At 42.6% G+C, this 24,389-nt stretch overlaps 1 protein-coding gene across 2 annotated transcripts in view; it reads right to left on the reverse strand.

Annotated features, from left to right (window-relative positions):
* Positions 1 to 988: 988 nt before the first annotated feature.
* LOC106582736 (chemokine-like protein TAFA-2) overlaps positions 989 to 24,389 on the reverse strand; it is a 198,245-nt gene continuing 174,844 nt past the window's right edge. For both annotated transcript variants that reach the window (XM_014166114.3, XM_045705485.2), the window contains exon 5: positions 989 to 2,501. In XM_014166114.3, coding sequence (XP_014021589.1) covers positions 2,490 to 2,501 — 12 coding nt within the window. In that variant the 3' untranslated portion in view covers positions 989 to 2,489. The remainder of the gene's footprint in view (positions 2,502 to 24,389) is intronic.

The following is a 24,389-nucleotide window of genomic DNA, read 5'->3' on the forward strand; positions in this document are numbered from 1 at the left end:
CACTGTGGGTCGCTCAAGCAGCAGGACCAGATTTCTTGTTTACTATTTTACAGCAAAATATCAACAACAACAAAAAGATATGTTTAATTATTATTTTAAATTGCCATGCACATTGTCATAAAAATGGGGGGGCAGAGTGCCATTTATAGTCTAATCCTGTCCATTAATTACTTGATGGGTATAGAAATCAAAATACTGGATTGATGGTACAGCATATCAACAGAAAATTATAATTTTGGTCCATCTCTGGATTTGGCATTGTTGAGATCGGAGCTCTTTGATGAACACAACTCTAAATTAATTCTGAGTGCTTTTCCCCTTCAATTATTCCACTATTTGCAGGACTGACTAATTGTAAATTAGTTCCAGTGTGGATCCTTGGAAAATTCTATTATGCTAATAGCATTACCCTTGCCTTACACAAGACATGTCCCACAGAGGCTGTCTGGGACTGTGACACCGATGTAAACAGGATTTTTTTGGTTTCACCATCTGAATATAAATCATGTAATCTAAGGGAATGAATGCATAATGCTGACCTCTGTGACAGTTCATGGTTTCCCAAAGAATGAAAGGATTTGAGCTTTAGCAGTGGGAGAGGTGCTATGACGTCAGTGCAGTAGGATCGAGTTTCACTGACATCTTGCCTTTCCAAGCAGTTCATGGTTTTCCATTCTGACCTTTGTTTTCAGAATGCATCATCAACACTCATGACAGAACAATGTAAGAATGACCACTTTTAGTGTTGTTGTTCTCCGGACTCACAGTAAGTTTGACATACAGTACTGTGCTGATATAGCTCAAACAAGTGCCTGTAATGCGGCAGTTGTATGCACAATTCAGTGTTGAATTTCTTTGATTGTTATTCTGTCTGTATGTTATTTGGTTGTCTTGTAAAGGTGACATTGGCGATTTCGTAAAATGCATTGAGTTGTAGAGACATTTGAAACGATGATACAAAACCAAACCCTTTCTCGATTCAGTGACATCCTTTTGACATAGGTTTATTGAGATAATACTGACACTTTTACTCAATGTTGGTCACCAGGCTTTTAAAAACAGATATTAAAACAGTTGGAGTTCAGCTTATGTCATATTAATTGGTTTGTTGAAACCATGGTGCCTTTAATTCAAGCACTGCAACATAGTAGTTAGTACTATTTTTCACTGTGGCATCTCCTTTGATGTCTCAAGTCTTCAAAAGCAGACCTGACTGTCCAACAGAATTACTAAAACCGAACACTTAATGCTTTTTTAAAAATCAAAAACCTTAAAAAGAAGAGATGTCTGCTTCATACGGTTAAAAAATAAATGGATATGCTTATGATCTAAATCTCGAACACAAACACTTTGTTTTGGAGTCATTGAGCTCTCTGTGGCAAAAAGAGGAAAAATATTTAAAAATGTCACGTCACATGTTTCGCATTAAGGTTTATCTTGCTTGCATAATCCACAGTTTTTGTTTTTACTGAATAAATACCTTGCAGGTTTGGATCACCTACTGTAGCAGTTCATTGGAGGAAAAAACATAAACAATAATGGCTAGGAATTGGATCTAATCAGTAGTCCAGTTGTCTGGATAGGTGGTTCTATGGGAACTAATCAGTAGTCCAGTAGTCTGGATAGGTGGTTCTATGGGATCTAATCAGTAGTCCAGTTGTCTGGATAGGTGGTTCTATGGGATCTAATCAGTAGTCCAGTAGTCTGGATAGCTGGTTCTATGGGATCTAATCAGTAGTCCAGTTGTTTGGATAGGTGGTTCTATGGGATCTAATCAGTAGTCCAGTAGTCTGGATAGCTGGTTCTATGGGATCTAATCAGTAGTTCAGTAGTCTGGATAGCTGGTTCTATGGGAACTAATCAGTAGTCCAGTTGTCTGGATAGGTGGTTCTATGGGATCTAATCAGTAGTCCAGTAGTCTGGATAGCTGGTTCTATGGGAACTAATCAGTAGTCCAGTTGTCTGGATAGGTGGTTCTATGGGATCTAATCAGTAGTCCATTAGTCTGGATAGGTGGTTCTATGGGATCTAATCAGTAGTCCAGTAGTCTGGATAGGTGGTTCTATGGGATCTGGATAGGTGGTTCTATGGGATCTGATCAGTAGTCCAGTTGTCTGGATAGGTGGTTCTATGGGATCTGATCAGTAGTCCAATGTCTGGATAGGTGGTTCTATGGGATCTAATCAGTAGTCCATTAGTCTGGATAGGTGGTTCTATGGGATCTAATCAGTAGTCCAGTAGTCTGGATAGGTGGTTCTATGGGATCTAATCAGTAGTCCAGTAGTCTGGATAGGTGGTTCTATGGGATCTCCAAGTCAAGTCTCTGCCTCCATTCAGTGGAATTTCAGTGTTTCCTTTTTTTCCCTTATTGGTCCCTGGTTCCATCCCACAATCCTTCAATACATAGTCTTCACATCCAAGAAGTCCCTGTGGTTTCTGTCAAGGAAGAGATGACTGATGCCAAGTCTTCAGATCCAGGACAGACAGCACTATCGTGTGACCTGTAAACAGGGGAGATAGCAGGATGTTAGTTAATACTAATGGACAACGCTACAGATTAAACTAGGATTTGGTGCTATTTATGACACATGGCAGTGTGTAAAAACCTCAGTCAATCTGACCCCGCTGCTGGACTACAAACCCATGATAAGAAGATTGAGTGATTAATTACACAACATGGATGGAGCGTTGTTTATTCCAAAAGATCCATCTCTAAGTACTAAGCACCACACCACACTGTCTATTACTGTGTAAATCTATATCTGTCTTATTGTGTAGATCAATCTGTCAAACATGCTGCATACACCAGGCTGTGTTTGAAACCCCAGCTGTCACGACCATCACCCACCTGTCCTAGGGTGTCCGAGTCAAATAGTTTAGTGTAGTGTAGTTTAGTGTAGTGTAGTGTATGTCAGAAGTGGTACAGTAAGTCTGATAGGTCTTATATAATGAGATGTACTGTACACACGGTAATGGTGTAGATTGATTTCAAAACATGACGCACATGATCCATTTTGACACCCTGCTAGCATAAGTATTTCACTGAATATTAATCCAAAGGGCCATCACAAAGTACAGTAACTATGACATGTGCCATCTTTGCTGTTTTCATGGTCATAAAAGGAATGTTGTCCTCTCTTTGGTGTTTTGCCCTTTAAGTAGAACACACATTTATAGCCCTAGTTTATTTAAAAAATAGAATTATAGGTTCAGGGGTATGTCATAAATATTTTAGCTATTTTCACAATCGGAATATAGGCGCAGTAGCTGGCGGTGGTGTGAAAGGGCTGGGTTTTGATGAATAAACAAGTTGTGGGTGTGTCAAGGCTTGACTCCTCACTCACCAATCAGAACGTGCTCCATGGTTAAATATGTGGTTGCTTCAAGTTGTGTATTTACAGTCTTATGTATTGCGTTGTCATCAATTCCAATTCGAATGTTAGTCCGTTATAGCTTAGTTTGTTAAATAGCCTGCCTCATATTTGCTAAATTGTATGTTGAACATGTTTGCAGTACACATTGTTCTAATTGTATTGCTTCAATATGGAAATACATTGTTAAACATAGGCTATAGCATTCGCACTGATAAAGGGTCTAGGACAACTGTAAATTGCAGTTGGGACATATACATAACAAACGTAGTCAATAAGCAAGATTCAATTCACTAGGCTATTGATAAGGCCTAAAAAGACAGTGTATAACTAATACAATTATAATGAAAATGAAACAACTTATTTTAAAATAGGCTGTCTAAATACAGTTCCAGGCACCATATAATTGCTCCCCATGGGCATATAATACAGATAGGGCAACTTAGACTATGGAGGGTTTTACACACATCAAAAATGTTCACAGGAGCTGGACAAAGATCCAAAATAAAGAGAAAGGGTGAATGTCCACTCACAGTTATACTGCTCCCAAATGTATTGTTTTATCAACATCATGGAACCATTTTATAGATCATAATTGCACTTCTCTGGAAATAGCAGATGAAATTGCATTGCGTTCGAGCCATATACAGTGCCTTCGGAAAGTATTCAGACCCCTTGACTTTTTCCATATTTTGTTACATTACAGCCTTATTCTAAATAGATTAAATTGTTTTTTTTCCCCTCATCAATCTATACACAATACCCCATAATGACAAAGCAAGAACGTTTTTTTTTTTTAAGACTTTAAAAACCTGAAATAATAATTTACATAAGTATTCAAATCAAATCAAACTTTATTTTCCACATGCGCCGAATTACAAGTGTAGACTTTACCGCGAAATGCTTAACCAACAGTGCAGTTCAAGAAGAAAATATTTACCAAGTAGGCAAAAATAAAAAGTAATAATAAAAAGTAACACAATAAGAATAACAATAACGAGGCTATATACCGGTACCGAGTCAGTGTGCAGGAGTACAGACTAGTTGAGATAATCTGTACATGTAGGTGTGGGGCGAAGTGACTATGCATAGGTTACAAACAAACAGCGAGTAGCAGCAGTGTACACGAGCGGGGGGGTGTCAATGTAACCGTGCAGTAGCAGAGAGTCTATAACTTGGGTGACTGGAGTCTCTGACAATTTTATGGGCTTTCCTCTGACATCACCTATTATATAGGTTCTGGTTGGCAGGAAGCTTGGCCCCAGTGATGTACTGGGTGGTTCGCACTACCCTCTGTAGCGCCTTACGGTCAGATGCTGAGCAGTTGCCATACCAGGCGGTGATGCAACCAGTCAGGATGCTCTCGATGGTGCAGCTGTAGAACCTTTTGAGGATCTGGGGGCCCATGCCAAATCTTTTCAGTCTCCTGAGGGGGAAAAGGTTTTGTCGTGCCCTCTTCACGACTGTCTTGGTATGTTTGGACCATGATAGTTCGTTGGTGATGTGGACACCAACGAACTTGAAACTCTCGACCCGCTCCACTACAGCCCCGTCAATGTTAATGGAGGCCTGTTCGGCCCGCGGCCTTTTCCTGTAGTCCACGATCAGCTCCTTTGTCTTGCTCACATTGAGGGAGAGGTTGTTGTCCTGGCACCACACTGCCAGTTCTCTGACCTCCTCCCTATAGGGCGTCTCATCGTTGTCGGTGATCAGGCCAACCACTGTTGTGTCGTTAGCAAACTTAATGATGGTGTTGGAGTCGTGTTTGGGTGAACAGTGAATACAGGAGGGGACTAAGTACACACCCCTGAAGGGCCCCAGTGTTAAGGATCAGCGTGGCAGATGTGTTGTTGCCTACACTTACCCCCCTGGGGGTGGCCTGTCAAGAAGTCCAGGATCCAGTTGCAGAGGGAGGTGTTTTGTCCCAGAGTCCTTAGCTTAGTGATGAGCTTCGTGGGCACTATGGTGTTGAACGCTGAGCTGCAGTCGATGAACAACGTTCTCCTTTTGTCCAGGTGAGAAAAGGCAGTGCGGAGTGCGATTGAGATTGCGTCATCTGTGGATCTGTTGGGGTCGTATGCGAATTGGAATGGGTCTAGGGTGTCCGGGAGGATGTTGTTGATGTGAGCCATGACCAGCCTTTCAAAGTACTTCATGGCTACAGGCAGTAATCATTTAGGAAGGTTACCTTCGCTTCCTTGGGCACAGGGACTATGGTGGTCTGCTTGAAACATGCAGATATTACAGAGTCAGTCAGGGAGAGATTGAAAATATCAGTGAAGAAACTTGACAGTTGGTCCCCGCATGCTTTGAGTACACGTCCTGATAATCCGTCTGTCCCAGCGGCTTTGTGAATGTTGACCTGTTAAAAGGTTTAACCGAGAGCGCTATCACACATCCAGAACAGCTGGTGCTCTTGTGCATAATTCAGTTTTCCTTGCCTCGAAGCGAGCATAAAAGGCATTTAGCTCATCTGGTAGGCTCGTGTCACTGGGCAGCTAACGTCTGGATTTCCCTTTGTAGTCCATAATAGTTTTCAAACCATGCCACACCCGATGAGCGTCAGAGCCAGTGTAGTAGGATTCAATCTTAATCCTGTATTGACGCTTTGCTTGTTTGATAGTTTGTCTGAGGGCATAGCGGGATTTCTTATAAGCGTCCGGATTAGTCTCCTGCTCCTTGAAAGGAAATTGGCAGCTCTAGCCTTTAGCTCGATGCGGATGTCGCCTGTAATCCATGGCTTCTGGTTGGGATATGTACGTACAGTCACTGTGGGGATGACGTTATCGATGCACTTACTGATGAAGCCGATTACTAAGGTGGTGTATTCCTCAATGCCATTGGATGAATCCTGGAACATATTCCAGTCTGTGCTAGCAAAACAGTCCTGTAGTGTAGCATCCGCCTCATCTGACCACTTCCGTATTGAGCGAGTCACTGGTACTTTCTGTTTTAGTTTTTGCTTGTAAGCAGCAATCAGGAGGACAGAATTGTGGTCAGATTTGCCAAATGGAGGGCGGGGGAGAGCTTTGTATGCATCTCTGTGTGTGGAGTAAAGGTGCTCTAGGATTTTTTCCCCCTGGTTGCACATGTGACATGCTGGTAAAAATGTAAAACTGATTTAAATGTGCCTGCATTAAAGTCCCTGACCACTAGGAGCGCCGCTTCTGGGTGAGCATTTTCTTCTTTGCTTATGGCCTTATAGAGTTGGTTGAGAGTGGTCTTAGTGCCAGCTTCGCTTTGTAGTGGTAAATAGACGGCTACGAATAATACAACTCTCTTGGTAGATAGTGTGGTCGACAGCTTATCATAACATACTCTACCTCAGGTGAGCAATACTTCGAGACTTCTTTAATATTAGACATCGCCCACCAGCTGTTATTGACAAAAAGACACACACCCCCACCTCTCGTCTTACCAGAGGTAGCGTCTCTGTTCTGCCGGTGCATGGAAAATCTCGCCAGCTCTATATTGTCCGTTTCTTCGTTCTGCCACGTCTCGGTGAAACTTAAGATGTTACAGTTTTTAATGTCCTGTTGGTAGGATAATTTTATAGTAGGTCATCAATTTATGTTCTAACGATTGCACGTTAGCATAGAGAATGGAAGGAACTGGGAGTTTACTCGCTCGCCTCCGGCATCTCAGAAGGATCCCTGATCTGCGTACCCTTTTCCAGCATCTTCACGCAAAAGGCGTGGATCTGGGCCTGTTCCAGTGAAAGCAGGATATCCTTCTCGTCAGACTCATTAGAAGAAAAAGTTTCCTCCAGTCCACGGTGAGTAATCTCTTTTCAGATGTCCAGAAGTTATTTTCGGTCATAAGAGACGGTAGCAGCAACATTATGCACACAATAAGTAAAAAAATAAGTTGCAAAAAAAAAAGAACAAAATTGCACAGTTGGTTGGGAGAATGTAAAACTTCAGCCATGTTCTTCGGCGCCATCTTTATCAGACCCTTTACTCAGTAATTTGTTGAAGAACCTTCGGCAGCAATTACAGCCTTGAGTCTTTTTGGGTATGATGCTACAAGCTTGGCACACCTGTATTTGGGGAGTTTCTCCCATTCTTTACTGCCGATCCTCTCAAGCTATGTCAGTTTGGATAGGGAGCGTTGCTGCACAGCTATTTTCAGGTCTCTCCAGAGAAGTTTGATCGGGTTCCAGTCCAGGCTCTGGATGGGCCACTGAAGGACATTCAGAGCCAGTCCTGTGTTGTCTTGGCTGTGTGCTTAGGTACGTTTTGCTGTTGGAAGGTGAACCTTCGCCCCAGTCAAGGTCCTGAGTGCTCTGAAGCAGGTTTTCATCAAGGATCTCTCTGTACTTTGCTCCGTTCATCTTTGCCTCGATCCTGACTAGTCTCCTTGTCCCTGCCGCTGAACATCATTCCCACAGCATGATGCTGCCACCACCCTGCTTCACCATAGGGATGGTGTTAAGTTTCCTCTAGACGTGACGCTTGGCATTCAGGCCAAAGAGTTCAATCTTGGTTTCATTAGACCAGAGAATCTTGTTTCTCATGGTCTGAGAGTCTTTAGGTGCCTTTTGGCAAACTTTAAGCAGGCATTCATGTGCCTTTTACTGAGGAGTGGCTCCGTCTGGCCACTCTACCACAAAGGCCTAATTGGTGGAGTGCTAGAAAGATGCTTGTCCTTCAGGAAGGTTCTCCCATCTCCACAGAGGAACTCTGGAGCTCTATCAGAGTGACCATCAGGTTCTTGGTCACCTCCCTGACCAAGGCCCTTCTCCCCCGATTGCTCAGTTTGGCCGGTTGGCTAGCTCTAGGAAAAGTCTTGGTGGTTCCAAACTTATTCCATTTAAGAATGATGGAGGCCACTGTTTTTGGGGACCTTCAATGCTGCAGATATGTTTTGGTAATCTTCCCCAGATCTGTGGCTCGACACAATCCTGTCTCGGAGCTCTACGGACAATTTCTTCGACCTCATGGGTTGGTTTTTGCTCTGACATGCACTGTCAACTGTGGGACCTTATATAGACAGGTATGTGCCTTTCCAAATCATGTCCAATCAATTGAATTTACCACAGGTGGACTCCAATCAAGTTGTAGAAACATCTCAAGGATGCTCAATTTAAACAGGATGCACCTGAGCAAAATTTCGAGTCTCATAGCAAAAGGTCTGAATACTTATGTAAAGTAAATAAGCTATTTCGGCTTTTAGTTTTTAATAAATTTGCAAACACTTCTAAACTGTTTTCACTTGTCATTATGGGGTATTGCATGTAGATTGATGAGAAAAACCAATAATGTATTACATTTTTGAAAAAGGCTGTAACGTAACAAAATGTGGAAAAAGTGAAGGGGTCTGAATACTTTCTGAAGGCACTGTACATTCTGAACATAAACCAATGGATGGTGAATCTTTCTAATAAAACTTTGCTTTTTAATAAAATTAAACAAAAAACAATCAATCAATCTGTTTTTTAAAACAACAATATTTCTAAATAGGATTGGGTCAGAAGCTTGATATATAATAAATCACATCTTCAGCAGGAGGCATGGATGTTTGTCCTATCCATTGAAGGTTTATTAAAGAGTATACAGTAACCCTACAATAGGCCTAGTAACAACAAACATTGGCTTCAACATGGAAATAATCACCTGCACCCATTGCATTCACATTTCGAAAGTTCACTGTGTGTTTGAGCCATGGACAATTGGACATTTCCCAAACGTTATAATAAGATTAGTTTACCATCGCCATTGATATGATCTGTTTGTGACTTTGCCACATGAAAGATAAACAAACGAACAGGGAAATAGCCTAGACTACAAGCGGATTCAACACCGAGGAAAAACAATAAGCAGTCTATCTTAATAACTTGATGTTCCTAAACATTTCCTCTAAAACCAGCTTTTGGTAAGTCTTAAATATCACCAGTAGTGCTGCTTGAAATTGACACATTGGTGCATGTTTTTAATGACACGCTTTAAATATTTTCACCCTCCCACCTCAGCGCAAGCAAGCTGATATAAGACAGGTAAATTACCAACCCTGGCGTTAGAGCTAGAAAATGCGTTTACATGACAAAATTGCAAACTATCATGCTTTTGACACTAGCGCCGCCTTAACAGCAGCTGAAACTAGAGCCCCTAGTATACATAATTATAAGTGGGGCTTGTTATCAGAGAGTGGCACACGCATGCATAGGTGTTCCTATTTGTGTCTGGGCACCTATTAGTGTCATTCAATTAGCGAGTGGCAGGGGCTCCACGGTCTTGGCCTGGAAAGCGGCACAGTGTCAGGTGACATGAGGTGTCAGTGCCCCACAGCACACTGTTCCAAGGTATGCCTCATCCCAGTCGGCCCATGGAGGGTCTCACTATCTAACAGATTTCACACACACAAACATCTAACATCTAAAAATACATTGGCCTGTAATTTTGTGTTCACGGGCACTGAAACAGGGAACATAAGACTCACCCCTCGCTGTTTCAGGAGGCACAGTTTAATCTTCACATGGCAGTGACACTCGTCAGGATGCTGGTTGTGTGTGTATGTGCGTGTGGAGAGGAGTGACTGTGTGGTTTGGTTCCATTCCAGGACACTGCGTGAAGTCTTCAAACAGAAGAGGCTCAATGCGTACAAGCCAGCAGGTTCTCCAGTCTCACCATTAGCTACACCACAGATTGGCAAAGCATGCATCCTACAGTACGAAGCTACTAGAAGAATTAAATGCCAACAAAGTGGATAAGTCCTGATTCACAACCCATAACGAGTAACCAGACCCATATGACAACAAAAGGTGTTACATATTCTTGTTATATTGCTATGCTGCTACATATTGGAATTCTAGTTATATCCACGCAATATGTGATCAGATTTAAACACCTAGAGAATCATATAATGAAAAACAATTTGCATGCTAGTTATGTGAGAGCAGTTTTGGGTGCTGATGTGAGGGTTTTGTGGAGGAGACCGGGGTTACCATTGGGCGAACCACATGAATGGAAAGAAGAACAAAGGAGGTTTTGATGCTTAAGCTGTGTAGGCCTATAAAGGGATAAAAGACCACACTTGACTAGTCAGGCTCAAACTAACCCGATTCAAAGTTTCACGGACAAACAAACAAATGCTTACCACTGATAAAGAAGCACAATCTTTGTTATTTTGATTTTGTCCTCTACTTATCAACTGTACGGATTTCATAATCTTTTAGGGGTCCTATGTAGAGAAATATAGTCAATTATTGGCTTGCCTACAGAAGGTGTCTTGTCTATCTGTGAAAGCTGTAAAAGAGTCATCAAAAGGTGGAGGGTATAACTCTGCTGTCTTTACTGGTGCACTAAAAGCCCAAACTGCAGAGTCAATCTCAGCTTTCAGACAGAGCCTAATGGGCCTTAAGAAACTGATCAATGATCGATACAATGATTTAGGGCATCTTTCAGGCCATACATCGACTCCTTCGGTATTGATGGAAATACCAGATGGTATCTTTTATCTCCCAAACTATTAAAAGGCTGTATATCAGCCATACTCAAAAGGCAGATGGCTAACTGTTTTTTTGGGGGGGGGACGACTCAGTCAGGCTTTTGAAATGTGGTAGTGCGTGGGCAGTTATCCTCTTGGAATGTCATTCACTGACAGACATTAGAAAGCTATTTATAACCTGTCAGAAATGTCCAGTTGATCAGCTAACCCATGTTAGCTAGCAGGTAAGTTAAGCTAACCAGCTATCTACATCTTGTGGTTATCATGGCCATATCATGTGCCCAGGGGCCTCGAACCCCAGGGAGCCCCCTTTGATTTTGTTGTGTTACTCAGGTATCATATTAACACACATAAGATATGGCAAAATGTGTAGAATTGCAGGAAATAAGCTTTAAAACTGCTAAATGTTCTCTATACCAAAAAGAGGGGTGTGACATTATTTGAAAAGTTTGGGGTCCCATGGGTTGTGAGGTGGGGATTTGTTACTACGCCAATAAATTACAATATCCATCCGGACCTTTGCAATTTGTGTGACCACACCTTCTCAAATAGTAGTATCCCTACTGTATATTATAAAGAGTCTATAGGTTACCAGTGTTTCTACATGGTGTATGGGTGGGGGTCCATGACATACCCAAATCTAATTAATTCAATTGCTGTTAGAGGCACATTGTCTGTGGTAAAAATGAAATGGAAAAGCTAATTTGTATAAATGTTTGGTCTGAAATTGTTTTGAAAGGAGAATGTGATTTCACACAGCTTTACATATTGAATCATACACATTACTTTGGGCCCACATTTACATATAGGCCTCATCCATTGGCATGATATCCTGGAATGGGTTTCATGTGAATCAGTAAGCGAAGTTTACACTCAAACCCCCAGCGCTTAAATGAAACGCCACCTAAAAATATGATGTGAAATGCACCACACCAGCTCTATTTCTGTATTTTGAAAGTTAAATATACTGAAAACTTGATTGCTGACATAGTCCCAAAATGTTTTATATATCAACAATGGACTAATGAATTAAATACTAAAATATAATTTTTGGGTGGAGTTTTCCATTAACCCTCTCAAACCTGTCAAATCTATTTTTATCAAACTACAATAGGATTTGAATGACACAGTGGGATTGACATAGTAGTATCTGCACTAGCATTGAATTCTCAACCATGTAACATCACGTGTGGCAAGGCTTACAATGAGTAAAAAGTCAACTCTTACACGACAGTGGACCTACTGCATACAAACAACGACCATGGGTCCGAAATTCCCGGATTCATTCGAGCTATTCCACTAAGCTCTTAGTCCAAACACAGTAAGCCCTTTTTAGGTCTTATACAACCTTACACCTTCTCATCACCAACATCCAAGTAATTATTTCTAAAAGTAACATAATTAATATCTTCCTGAGAATTGGCACTGTCCACCGCTTGTTAGGTGTGATGTGTGTTGATTGATATGATGTGAAAGCGGGGGTGAGGGTATGACTCATGACATGACTGACAGGCTTCTAACCCCTGCACTCTTAGAAAAAAAGGTGCTATGTAGAACCATACAGGGTTCTTTGGTTTGTCCTCATAGGGGAGCCCTTTTTGGTGCTAGGTAGAACCCTTTGCAGACAGTTCTACCTAAAACCCTATATGTAGGGTTCTTCATAGAACCCCCTGTATATGGTTCTACCTAGAACTCTATATGAAGGGTTCTAACAAGAACACTTTTATCATCTAAAGGTTCTTCCTAGAACTCTCTATGAACAGTTCCACCAGCCTTATTAGCCTTTACAATTAAATGATTTATGACAATATATTATATACAGTACCATTCAAAAGTTTGGACACACCTACTCATTCAAGGGTTTTTCTTTATTTGTACTATTTTGTACATTGTACAATAAAAGTGAAGACATCACAACTATGAAATAACACATATGGATTCATGTAGTTAAACAAATCAAAATATATTTTATATTTGAGATTCTTCGAAGTAGCCACCCTTTGCCTTGATGACAGCTTTGCACACTCTTGGCATTCTCTCAACCAGCTTCATGAGGTTGTCACCTGGAATGCATTTTAATTAACAAGTGTGCCTTGTAAAAAGTTAATTTGTTTGAGCCAATCAGTTGTGTTGTGACAAGGTAGGGATGGTATACAGAATATTTATTTTTATTTGGTAAAAGACAAAGTCCATATTATGGCAAGAACAGCTCAAGTATGCAAAGGGGAAAGACAGTCCATCATTACTTTAAGACAAATGTCAATAAAAATGTCCAGAACATTCAAAGTTTCTTGAAGTGCAGTGGCAAAAACCATCAAGCGCTATGATGGAACTGGCTTTCATGAGGACTGCCACAGGAAAGGAAAACCCATGGTTACCTCTGCTGCAGAGGATAAGTTCATTAGTGTTAACTGCACCTAGAGTTACTAGCCTCAGAAACTGCAGCCCAAATAAATGCTTCACAGTGTTCAAGTAACAGACACATCACAACATCAACTGTTCAGAGGAGACAGTGTGAATCAGGCCTTCATGGTCGAATTGCTGCAAAGAAACCACCACTAAAGGACACCAATAAGAAGAAGAGACTTGCTTGGGCCAAGAAACACGAGCAATGGTGGAAACGGTGGAAATATGTCCTTTGGTCTGATGAGTCCAAATTTGAGATTTTTGGTTCCAACCGCCGTGTCTTTGTGAGACGCAGAGTAAGTGAACGGATGACCTCAGCATGTGTGGTTACCACTGTGAAGTATGAAGGAGGTGGTGTGATGGTGCTTTACTGGTGACACTGTTGGTGATTTATTTTGAATTCAAGGCACACTTAACCAGCATGGTTACCACAGCATTCTGCAGCGATACGTCATCCCATCTTGTTTGTGGTTAGTGGGACTATAATTTGTTTTTCAATACGACAATGACCCAAAACACACCTCCAGGCTGTGTAAGGGCTATTTGACCAAGAAGGAGAGTGATGGAGTGCTGGATCAGATGAACTGGCCTCCACAATCACCCAACCTCAATCCAATTGAGATGTTTTGGGATGAGTTGGACCGCTGAGTGAAGGAAAAGCAGCCAACAAGTGCTCAATATATGTGGGAACTCCTTCAAGACTGTTGGAAAAGCATTCCTCATGAAGCTAGTTGAGGGAATGCCAAGCTTATGTAAAGCTGTCATCAACTACTGGCTACTTTGAAGAATCTCAAATATAACATATATATGGATTTGGTTAACACTTTTTTGGTTTTGATGTCTTCACTACTATTTTACAATGTACAAAATAGTAAAATAAAGAAAAATCTTTGGATGAGTAGGTGTGTCCAAACTTTGACCTTTTCTGTATATCATAAGTCCTTTGTTGAGGGCCTAGTTATACCCAGTGCTTAATTTGAACCAGATCCTGCCGGAACAGGATCCGGCACCTCTCAGTTTTGGACTGTTTTGTTCCGGAACCTATTTGTCAGGAATCGGTACCTCTCGTGCAATGTAAAAATCACATAACTAGAATGAAATTCACTTTCTATGATCTCTCCCCTTCTGCTCTGATAGACATGAGCCTGCAACTTTCATCTCTTCAGTATTGCACTTCATAATTTATTTCCTAATAGAATCATAGTTTCGCAAAGGGTTCTGGAGGAGCTGCCAAAGTTATAGAGGAACAGTACTGCTGTCTGTTCTGAAAGAACAGTGGCAAAAAAAATGCACCACAGAGGATCGATAGCTTATTTTACAAATAGCCTAGCTGTGGAGTGTAGTCCGATAACAAGGCGTAGCCTACAGTCGGGAACACACGGCAATCTGTCAGTGAACAAACAGCATGCAGACAAAACTGGCTTTTCAAAGTATTTCATATAGCCTTCAATCGTGGGAAAACAAAGGTTGGAAAGCAAATGGCTCCTGCTGAAAAGGAAAGACTCTAATATATCAGCTGTAGGCTACCAAAATATTTGATCACATTCCAAATATTGTCTTACAAAGTAAAACAAGAGAGAGGCTTTTGGAATGAGAGCATAGGCCATCACCAGCAAGTGAGCTGCGCATCATTGGGAGAGTCAGTGAAACTGGAAAACATTTTTAGGACTATCATTTCCTCTTCATATTGTGGGATAGACTGTGTCTCCACACACCTAGCCTAGGCTAATGATGGATTCAAGACAAGGTCGTTTTCATTGATCTTAGATTCTCAGTTTGTCAGTGTGAAAGTAGTTTGTCATTTCGATCATTTGTGCAGTATTATGGTGCTTTCAAGACAACTGGGAACTCGGAAAAAACTAATTAGAATTATGACGTCAGTGATCTTCAGGTTGGAAAGTCTGAGCTCTAGAAAGAGGCCAGAGTTCCTCACTTGGAATTCCGAATTGGATGACCGTTAAAAGAAAATTCATCCCAGTCGGAGCTAGTTTTTTCACGATTTCCCAGTTGTCTTGAACGCACTGAAGTCAGAAGTCAGAGATTTCCCAGCCCAGAGTTTCCAGATGAACGCGGCATTAAAACAGATTATGCAAAAGTCTCCAGTCATGTAAAATTAATGAAATGCGTTTATAAAAGGCCCAAAATTTACCAGACCCAAGGCCACAAAAAATGTTTCCCACGTGTGAAACTTCTGTAAGTGCCTCTACTCGTCTATGCCACTAAGCAAATGCGATGCATTTAATGTTTTATTATAAAGGTGATATTTTTCTCATGCGTTCCGGTACCTCAGAGCTCCCCAGGTCACCCCACTCTTGCTCTCACTTTTTGATCCGGCACTTCCCGATTTACGAAATAAGCACTGGTTATACCCTAACACAGTTGTGTTAGGAAACCCCTGGTTTACATGCCACATCAGGCATGCGAGTCCCATTATACTGACTTGCAAAGTTATGTGTAATTCTTATTGGAATCCAGCCAGAGTTATGATATTCAACAAGAGGAATCACCCGCAGAATGACTGCCAGAATAGGGAGGTTTGAAAAATGAGACCTCAATGATCTAAATTGGAACAACCATTCCAGTAACCGGTGCAATAAGTCTGACTACTAACAGATTGGTTTAGTTTTATTTAAAGTATTTTATTTATCTTTGTGTAGCATAAAAATTCATCAACCAATCAATATACAGTTGAAGTCGGAATTTTACATATACCTTAGCCAAATACATTTAAGCTCAGTTTTTCACAATTCCTGGAGACATGCTTGGCCAGTCCATCACCTTTACCCTCAGCATCTTTAGCAAGGCAGTGGTCGTCTTGGAGGTGTGTTTGGGGTCGTTATCATGTTGGAATACTGCCCTGCGGCCCAGTCTCAGAAGAGAGGAGATCATGCTCTGCTTCAGTATGTCACAGTACATGTTGGCATTCATGGTTCCCTCAATGAACTGTAGCTCTCCAGTGCTGGCAGCACTCATGCAGCCCCAGACCATGACACTCTCACCACCATGCTTGACTGTAGGCAAGACACACTTGTCTTTGTACTCCTCACCTGGTTGCCGCCACACACGCTTGACACCATCTGAACCAAATAAGTTTCTTGGTCTCATCAGACCACAGGACATGGTTTCAGTAATCCATGTCCTTAGTCTGCTTGTCTTCAGCAAACTGTTTGCAGGCTTTCTTGTGCATCATCTTTAGAAGAGGCTTCCTTCTGGGACGACAGCCATGCAGACCAATTTGATGCAGTGTGCGGCGTATGGTCTGAGCACTGACAGGCTGACCCCCCACCCCTTCAACCTCTGCAGCAATGCTGGCAGCACTCATACGTCTATTTCCCAAAGACAACCTCTGGATATGACGCTGAGCACGTGCACTCAACTTCTTTGGTCGACCATGGCGAGGCCTGTTCTGAGTGGAACCTGTCCTGTTAAACCGCTGTATGGTCTTGGCCACCGTGCTGCAGCTCAGTTTCAGGGTCTTGGCAATCTTCTTATAGCCCAGGCCATCTTTATGTAGAGCAACAATTATTTTTTTTCAGGTCCTCAGAGAGTTCTTTGCCATGAGGTGCCATGTTGAACTTCCAGTGATAAGTCAGTATGAGGGAGTGTGAGAGCGATTACACCAAATTTAACACACCTGCTCTCCATTCACACCTGAGACCTTGTAACACTAACGAGTCACATGACACCGGGGAGGGAAAATGGCTAATTGGGCCCAATTTGGCCATTTCCACTTAGGGGTGTACTCACTTCTGTTGCCAGTGGTTTTAGACATTAATGGCTGTGTGTTGTGTTATTTTGAGGGGACAGCAAATTTACACTGTTATACAAGTTGTACACTCACTACTTTACATTGTAGCAAAGTGTCATTTATTCAGTGTTGTCACATGAAAAGATATACTCAAATATTTACAAAAATGTGAGGGGTGTACTCACTTTTGTGAGATACTGTATATATAGATATATTCAGAACCCAAAACCATTCTGGGATTTTATAAGACCACTGAACAAAAACCTATTGCTTAAATAACACAATGCACATTCCATTGAATAGAGCCCATAATCAATGTTCACGGATGTCACCTTTTTACAGAACCATGTAGCTAAGTCCCTGGTGAAAAAATGTCCCTGAGCCCTGTAGTCTAGTGTATGGGTGTATGGTGCCCCACTCCCACTGTCTCTCTGTGGGCGGTGGTGATGGGGAACATGGAGCCCACAGGGTCCCCAAATCAAACGGAATGAGGTTCTGTCGAGCCCTACTTTAGTGTAGGCTTGGGCGGTTTACCGTTTATACAGTATACCGGGGAATTTGTAAATAGCCAGGGGATGGTTTTTCAACGCCATCAATACCCTCAAAACTATTAGTGGACATTTTTCAATAAATGGAACTACTTTTTAAGTAAATACCTGCAGTCAACCTGTGCAATTCATTAGGATATAAAGTAGTTTGCGTTTTCTTCATTTCACCTGTCACATTATTTTACATTATGAAGCTTACCATAGTTCCCCTGAACAGTGGAGCCAGTCACGTGTTTCTTTGTAAATAGCGCAACGGGAGAAAGCGGGAGCTGGTGAGTCCAGCTGTGTATTTGATTTAATTTGCTAGTTACAGTAACTAAAGTAATAAGGAGATATGGCATCATATAGTGTTAGCTTTCTGCCATGTTTGAGAAGTCAAAGTGCTTTGGACGAGTTATCTGTACAGCTGCCACTGGTATCTTAATTTCCTTTAGTTTTTTCTCCTCTCCGTTCTTGGCCCTAACGGTAATAAAATGTGATTTCATGTCTAGATGGGATACAGCTTTTGTCAAATTGATGTCAAATGTATTTATTTTTAATTTTTTGTGGGCATTTTAGCTAACCCTAACATTTTTCCTTATCTTATCATAATTATTCTAACCTGCTACATGACTTATCATAATCTGCTGGGTAAGTTCAACTAAACCTGCTATGAAAAGTCAATTTTTACAAAAATTCTTTACAAAAGCTCTATCCCTCAAAATGTCGTTCATTTGCACAATGTCTCTCATTCACATTTGCTTACATTTGCAAACTCACCAAAAATGACATTCGGTAGATACTACCTATACTTGTATAACTTTATGAGCTAGATTCCCAGTCTTTGCAATTAGTTTATTTTCGTTTGTGCTCGTTAGCATATTTAGCTAGCAAGCTCTATGGAAATGCACTAGTACTTGTGCTAAGTTTGTTAGCATTCTATATAGTATATAGTAATAGACGCCCAATGGGCTTTTTTTGCGTTTTAAGCGCCTCATTGTGTACTAGAACGGTAATACCTTAAATCTGGGGATGAGAAAAGGACGGTAATGACGATGTGAAAATCTGGACGATATGAAAATCTGGATACCTCCCAACCCTAGTACTGTAGCAGCCACCTGCACCCCAGGCCGCATGTCTCTATGCCTGCCTGCCTCTCTGCCTCCCTCTTTGAGAGAGAAGGGGTATACATTATTAACTTGGCTAAAATAAAAAGGTCTGCCTCGTCCATGCCCTCAGCACAATGAATAATGGAGAAGGCAGCTCAAGTACAGGTGTTTGGTGAGTCAAACACTGGGCTGTGATGGATGGCTCTGGGCCTACTGTGTCACAAACAACCCCCTCCTAACCCACCCCACACTCACCCTAAAGCACAGACACACATAGCCTCTATTAATCTCTGGAAGTCACCCTATCCTGCTCTGAACATCCACCTGCATGGCTCAGCTTGTTTATTGTTGAGGTTTTTCTTCTTCTCTTTTTTGCCAATGTTTTGTTTCTTCGCTGACTCTCTTGAAGTTACATCCAAGGCTACTCAAATGTTTTCAAAGGCAGGCCCCGACCCAAGCCTGTTCTCCTATCCAAGTGCCAAATGCAAGTGGGTCAGATGGAAGCAAGAGAGTTTTCTGTACACCAATAGGCAGGCAGGAAGAGATGTTTAAGGATAATGTTGGCACTCCTAGGTGGGCATGTTTTCAGCCCCTGTAGGAGCTGGGAAATACAGTAGTCTTAGCCTTAGATGTGTATTTTCTATTTCAGGAGGCTTATTGTTCATCTTCATCACCAGAGCCTACTGTCAAGCTGTCATATGTACACTATATATACAAAAGTATGTGGACACCCCTTTAAATTAGTGGATTCAGCTATTTCAGCCACACCCGTTGCTGACAGGTGTATACAATCAAGCACACAGCCATGCAATCTTCATAGACAAACATTGGCAGTAGAATGGCCTTACCGTCATAAGATGCCACCTTTCCAACAAGTCAGTTCGTCAACTTTCTGGCCTGCTAGAGCTGCACCGGTCAACTGTAAGTGCTGTTATTGTGAAGAGGAAATGTCTAGGAGCAACAACGGCTCAGCCACAAAATGGTAGGCCACACAAGTTTACAGAATGGGCCCGGCGAGTGCTGAAGCGCATTGCGCATAAAAATAGTTTGTCCTTGGTTGCAACACTCACTATCGAGTTCCAAACTGCCTCTGGAAGCAACGTCAGCACAAGAACTGTTCATCGGGAGCTTCATGATATGGGTTTCCACGGCCGAGCAGCCGCACACAAGCCTAAGATCACCATGCGCAATGCCAAGCGTCGGCTGGAGTGGTTTAAAGCTCGCCGCCATTGGACTCTGGAGCAGTGGAAACGCGTTCTCTGGAGTGATGAATCACGCTTCACCATCTGGCAGTCCGACAGACAAATATGGGTTTGGCGGATGCCAAGAGAATGCGACCTGCCCAAATGCATAGTGCAAGTGTAAAGTTTGGCGGGGCTGTTTTTCATGGTTTGGGCTAGTCCCCTTAGTTCCAGTGGAGGGAAATCTTAACTCTACAGCATACAATGACATTCTAGACCATTCTGTGCTTCAACTTTGTGGCAACAGTTTGGGGAAGGTCCTTTCCTGTCTCAGCATGACAATACACCCATGCACAATGTGAGGTGCATACAGAAATGGTTTGTCGACATTGGTGTGGAAGAACTTGACTGGCCTGCACAGAGCCCTGACCTCAACCCCATCAAACACCTTTGGGATGAATTGGAACACAGACAGCAAGCCAGGCCTAATCAGATAACATCAGTGCTGACCTCACTTTTGCTCTTGTTACTGAATGGAAGCAAGTCCCCGCAGCAATGTTACAACATCTAGTGAAAAGCCTTCCCAGAATAGTGGAGGCTGACACAGCAGCAAAGGGGGGACCAACTCCATATTAGTGCCCATGATTTTGTAATGAGATGTTCGACGAGCATGTGTCGGCATACTTTTGGTCATGTATTGTACTTCAGAATGACACCTTTTTTTTTAAATAAGTGCATAAGTGTGTGTGTGGGGGTCTCTCACTGCAATCTCTAGATACTGTTCTTTCAACATACACATATTTTACAGTATCTCAGTAGAATTTTGCCTTTTGATCGTATAAAATTCAAATATATTGCTCCCTACAGATACAACACTTTTCAGCCACACAATCTATAGTTGGTAAGAAGGGCTTATGCGTCTAGCAAATTCAAAACATGTATGCGTGAGCACAGCAGTTTTCTAGAATATTGGCTTTCATACTTTTCGAATTCTCAGAGCAGCTCAAGCAATTTCTACAACTGTGAACACATTCAAATGAAGAGAGGACGTGTACTGGATCCACTTTGGTTAGGAATTTGCGAAGAGTTGCGTGTTTGGGCTGTGCGTGCCAGCGGATGGTGTCTCAGAGCCATGGAGCTATGTCACAATGGGACGCCGGACTATCGCATCTCAGCTTCTGTTGACTTTGACTTATACTTTACAGTTGGTTATGTAGAAGATAAATCAACAACTTTAGTTGCTGAAGATTCTATGTCATGGTGGGCTTTAGAGAAAGCAAAACCTGTATGTGTGTGTAATAGGGGTGTGAACTAACGTTTAAACGAAATTGGGATTGTTAACATACATTTCTTTTCTTCCTAAAATCACAAAATTAAAATCATAGTGCAGTTATCAAAAAACTATCACACTACTAAAAAATACTAAAAAATGCTGGGTTAAAAACAACCCAATGCTGGGTAAATAGTGGACAGAACACAAGTTGGGCTATTTTTCACCCAGACAGTCGGGTCACTTAGCTGGGTTATTGAGCTATGATCCACCTGGTCAGATCAGAAGACTGGAGGCGTGGCTTAGTAGGGGCATGGCTTTCAGATAGTTTGTTTTGGCCACCCGTGAGAGTACATTTACTTCCCTTTAATCTGTTCTGTTTTATTGTCGACGCATATTTTGATTGAGCACTGAAACTGTAGTTTAATTGTCACATCCTGACCATAGTAAGATATTATTTTCTATGGTAGAGTAGGTCAGGGCGTGACAGGGGTGTTTTGTGTTTTTCTATGTTTTCTATTTCTATGTTTAAGTTCTAGGTTTCTATTTCTATGTTGTTGTTTTTGGGGTTGATCTCTAATTGGAGGCAGTTGGTCCTCGTTGTCTCTAATTGGAGATCATATTTAAGTAGGGGTTTTTCTTCCTGGTTTCTGTGGGTTATTATATTTGGAGTAGTGTTTGTTTCTCTCTGCGTCACGGTTTGTTGTTTTGTCAATTCAGTTATTTATGTATTGCAAAGTTTCACGGATTTCAAAAAATGTGGAACTACAACCATGCTGCACTTTGGTCTGCTCCTTTCGACAGCTGTGACAGAATGACCCACCACAAAAGAACCAAGCAGCGTGCCCAGGAGGAGCAGGGATCCTGGGCTCGGGAGAAGAGAGAATGGAGGACGTCCTGGACCTGGGAGGAGATAATGGCAGGGGACAAGACCCTGCCATGGACGCAGGTGGAGATGGCGCAAGCGGAACGGCGATGCTATGAGGAGCTAGCCCAACGACGGAAGCCCGAGAAGCACCCCCAAAAAAATGTTTTGGGGGGGGCACACGGGGAGTTTGGCAGAGTCAGGGTGGAGACCTGAGCCAACTCCCCGTGCTTACCGTGGGGAGCGAGTGACGGGGCAAGCACCGTGTTATGCGGTGATGTGCACTGTGTCGCCAGTGCGCACTCACAGGCCGGTGCGATCTGTGCCTGCGCCTTGCAGTTGTCGAGCTGGGTTGAGCATCCAGCAAAGACGGGTTGTGCCAGCCATAAGCTCCAGACCTCCAGTGCGCCTCCACGGCCCAGTATACCCTGTGCCTGCTCCGCGCACCCGGCCTCCAGCGACGTTCCCTAGTCCAGAACTCTCAGCGACGTTCTCTAGTCCGGTGAGACCGATTCCAGCTCCATGAAAGAAGCCTCCAGTGATGATCTATGGTCTAAAACCTGTAGAGATGATCCATGGCACAAAGCCTCCAGTGATGATCCATGGCCCGGAGCCTGTAGGGATGATCCATGGCATGAAGCCTCCAGAGATAATCCATGGCCGGAGCCTCCAGTGATGATCCATGGCACAAAGCCTCCAGTGATGATCCATGGCGCGGAACCTGTAGTGGTGATCCATGGCACGGAGCCGGCAGCAACGGTCCCTAGTCCAGAACCTCCTGAGACGCTCCCCAGTCTGGAGCCTCCAGCGACGCTCCCCAGTCCGGAGCCTCCAGCGACGCTCCCCAGTCCGGAGCCTCCACGACGCTCCCCAGTCCAGAGCCTCCAGCGACGCTCCCCAGTCCGGAGCCTCCAGCGACGCTCCCCAGTCCGGAGCCTCCAGCGACGCTCTCCTGTCCGGAGCCTCCAGCGACGCTCCCTAGTACGAAACATGCAGAGACGGCCTGCAGCCCAGAGTCTTCAGTGATGGCCTGCAGCCCAGAGTCTTCAGCGACGGCCTGCAGCCCAGAACCTCCAGCGATGATCTACAGTCCGGTTCCTCCTCCGACGATCCACGGTCCGGTGGTACTAAAGCAGAGGGATCAGCGGGTGGAGCGGGGATTACGCCCCAAACCGGAGCCGCCTCCTCTGCTGGAGGTTAAGGTTATGTGGACTGCATTTGAGCTGAAATAGATAGGAGTTACCCACCCAACCCTCCCTTTTGTTTTTGTTTGGGTTTTTGTTTAGTGGCATTTGGAGTCTGCACCTTTGGGGGGGGGGGGGGCACGGTCACGTCCTGACCATAGTAAGATATTATTTTCTATGGTAGAGTAGGTCAGGGCATGACAGGGGGTGTTTTGTGTTTTTCTATGTTTTCTATTTCTATGTTTAAGTTCTAGGTTTCTATTTCTATGTTGTTTTTTGGGGGTTGATCTCCAATTGGAGGCAGCTGGTCCTCGTTGTCTCTAATTGGAGATCATATTTAAGTAGGGGTTTTTCTTCCTGGTTTCTGTGGGTTATTATATTTGGAGTAGTGTTTGTTTCTCTTTGCGTCATGGTTTGTTGTTTTGTCAATTCAGTTATTTATGTATTGCAAAGTTTCACGGATTTAATAAAATGTGGAACTACAACCACGCTGCACTTTGGTCTGCTCCTTTCGACAGCCGTGACATTAATTATGTTTACGCTAGGTGATTTTCTCAAGTGCCTATGTGTTTCCCAATGTTGGGATAGTTAGCATTTTGTTATGATACTTAAATAATAATGTTATTAATTGTATATTAAAATATGTCATGTGCAAGAATATTGAACAGATATTAGAATGTGTGGCGTATAAACATTAATAAAATTTACTCTCACGTGTGCAAAAAGAAGGTATTTTTGGCAACCCGTAAATGTAATTTATGTTAATCATGTTAAGTTTTTACACGGTAAATTTCAATTTTTCTTTAATATTTTAGTACATTACATTTTAACATAACATTTTATAACACTATATAAATATTCTAACAAATTGCTAACTTTGACAACTTTGGGATATGCCTCTACTAAGCCACGCCTCCAGTCTTCTGATCTTACCAGGTGGATCATTGCTCAATAACCCAACATCAACAACCCAACTGGCTGGGTCAAAATAACTGTTTTTAATGATTGTTTTTAACTCAGCATTTTTTGGAGTGCACTAACAGGACATTTTTTAATGAAACAAATACCTAATGCAACAATGATGTAAAGTTAATAGGAGATAGTGTATGCATCTGTCAAATTATTTGCCATAAAGCGCTCCACACGTCATCGTTGTACACAGTTGGAAAAACGGCAAGGGAAGGCAAGCGACGGCAGCGAAGTGCTCCCGCACATTGGCTAACCGGGCTATCTGCATTGTGTCCCGCCACCCACCACCCGCCAACCCCTCTTTTACGCTACT

This window comes from Salmo salar, chromosome 22 (genome assembly GCF_965601325.2).
Source record: "Salmo salar chromosome 22, fSalSal1, whole genome shotgun sequence".
Classification (NCBI taxonomy): domain Eukaryota; kingdom Metazoa; phylum Chordata; class Actinopteri; order Salmoniformes; family Salmonidae; genus Salmo; species Salmo salar.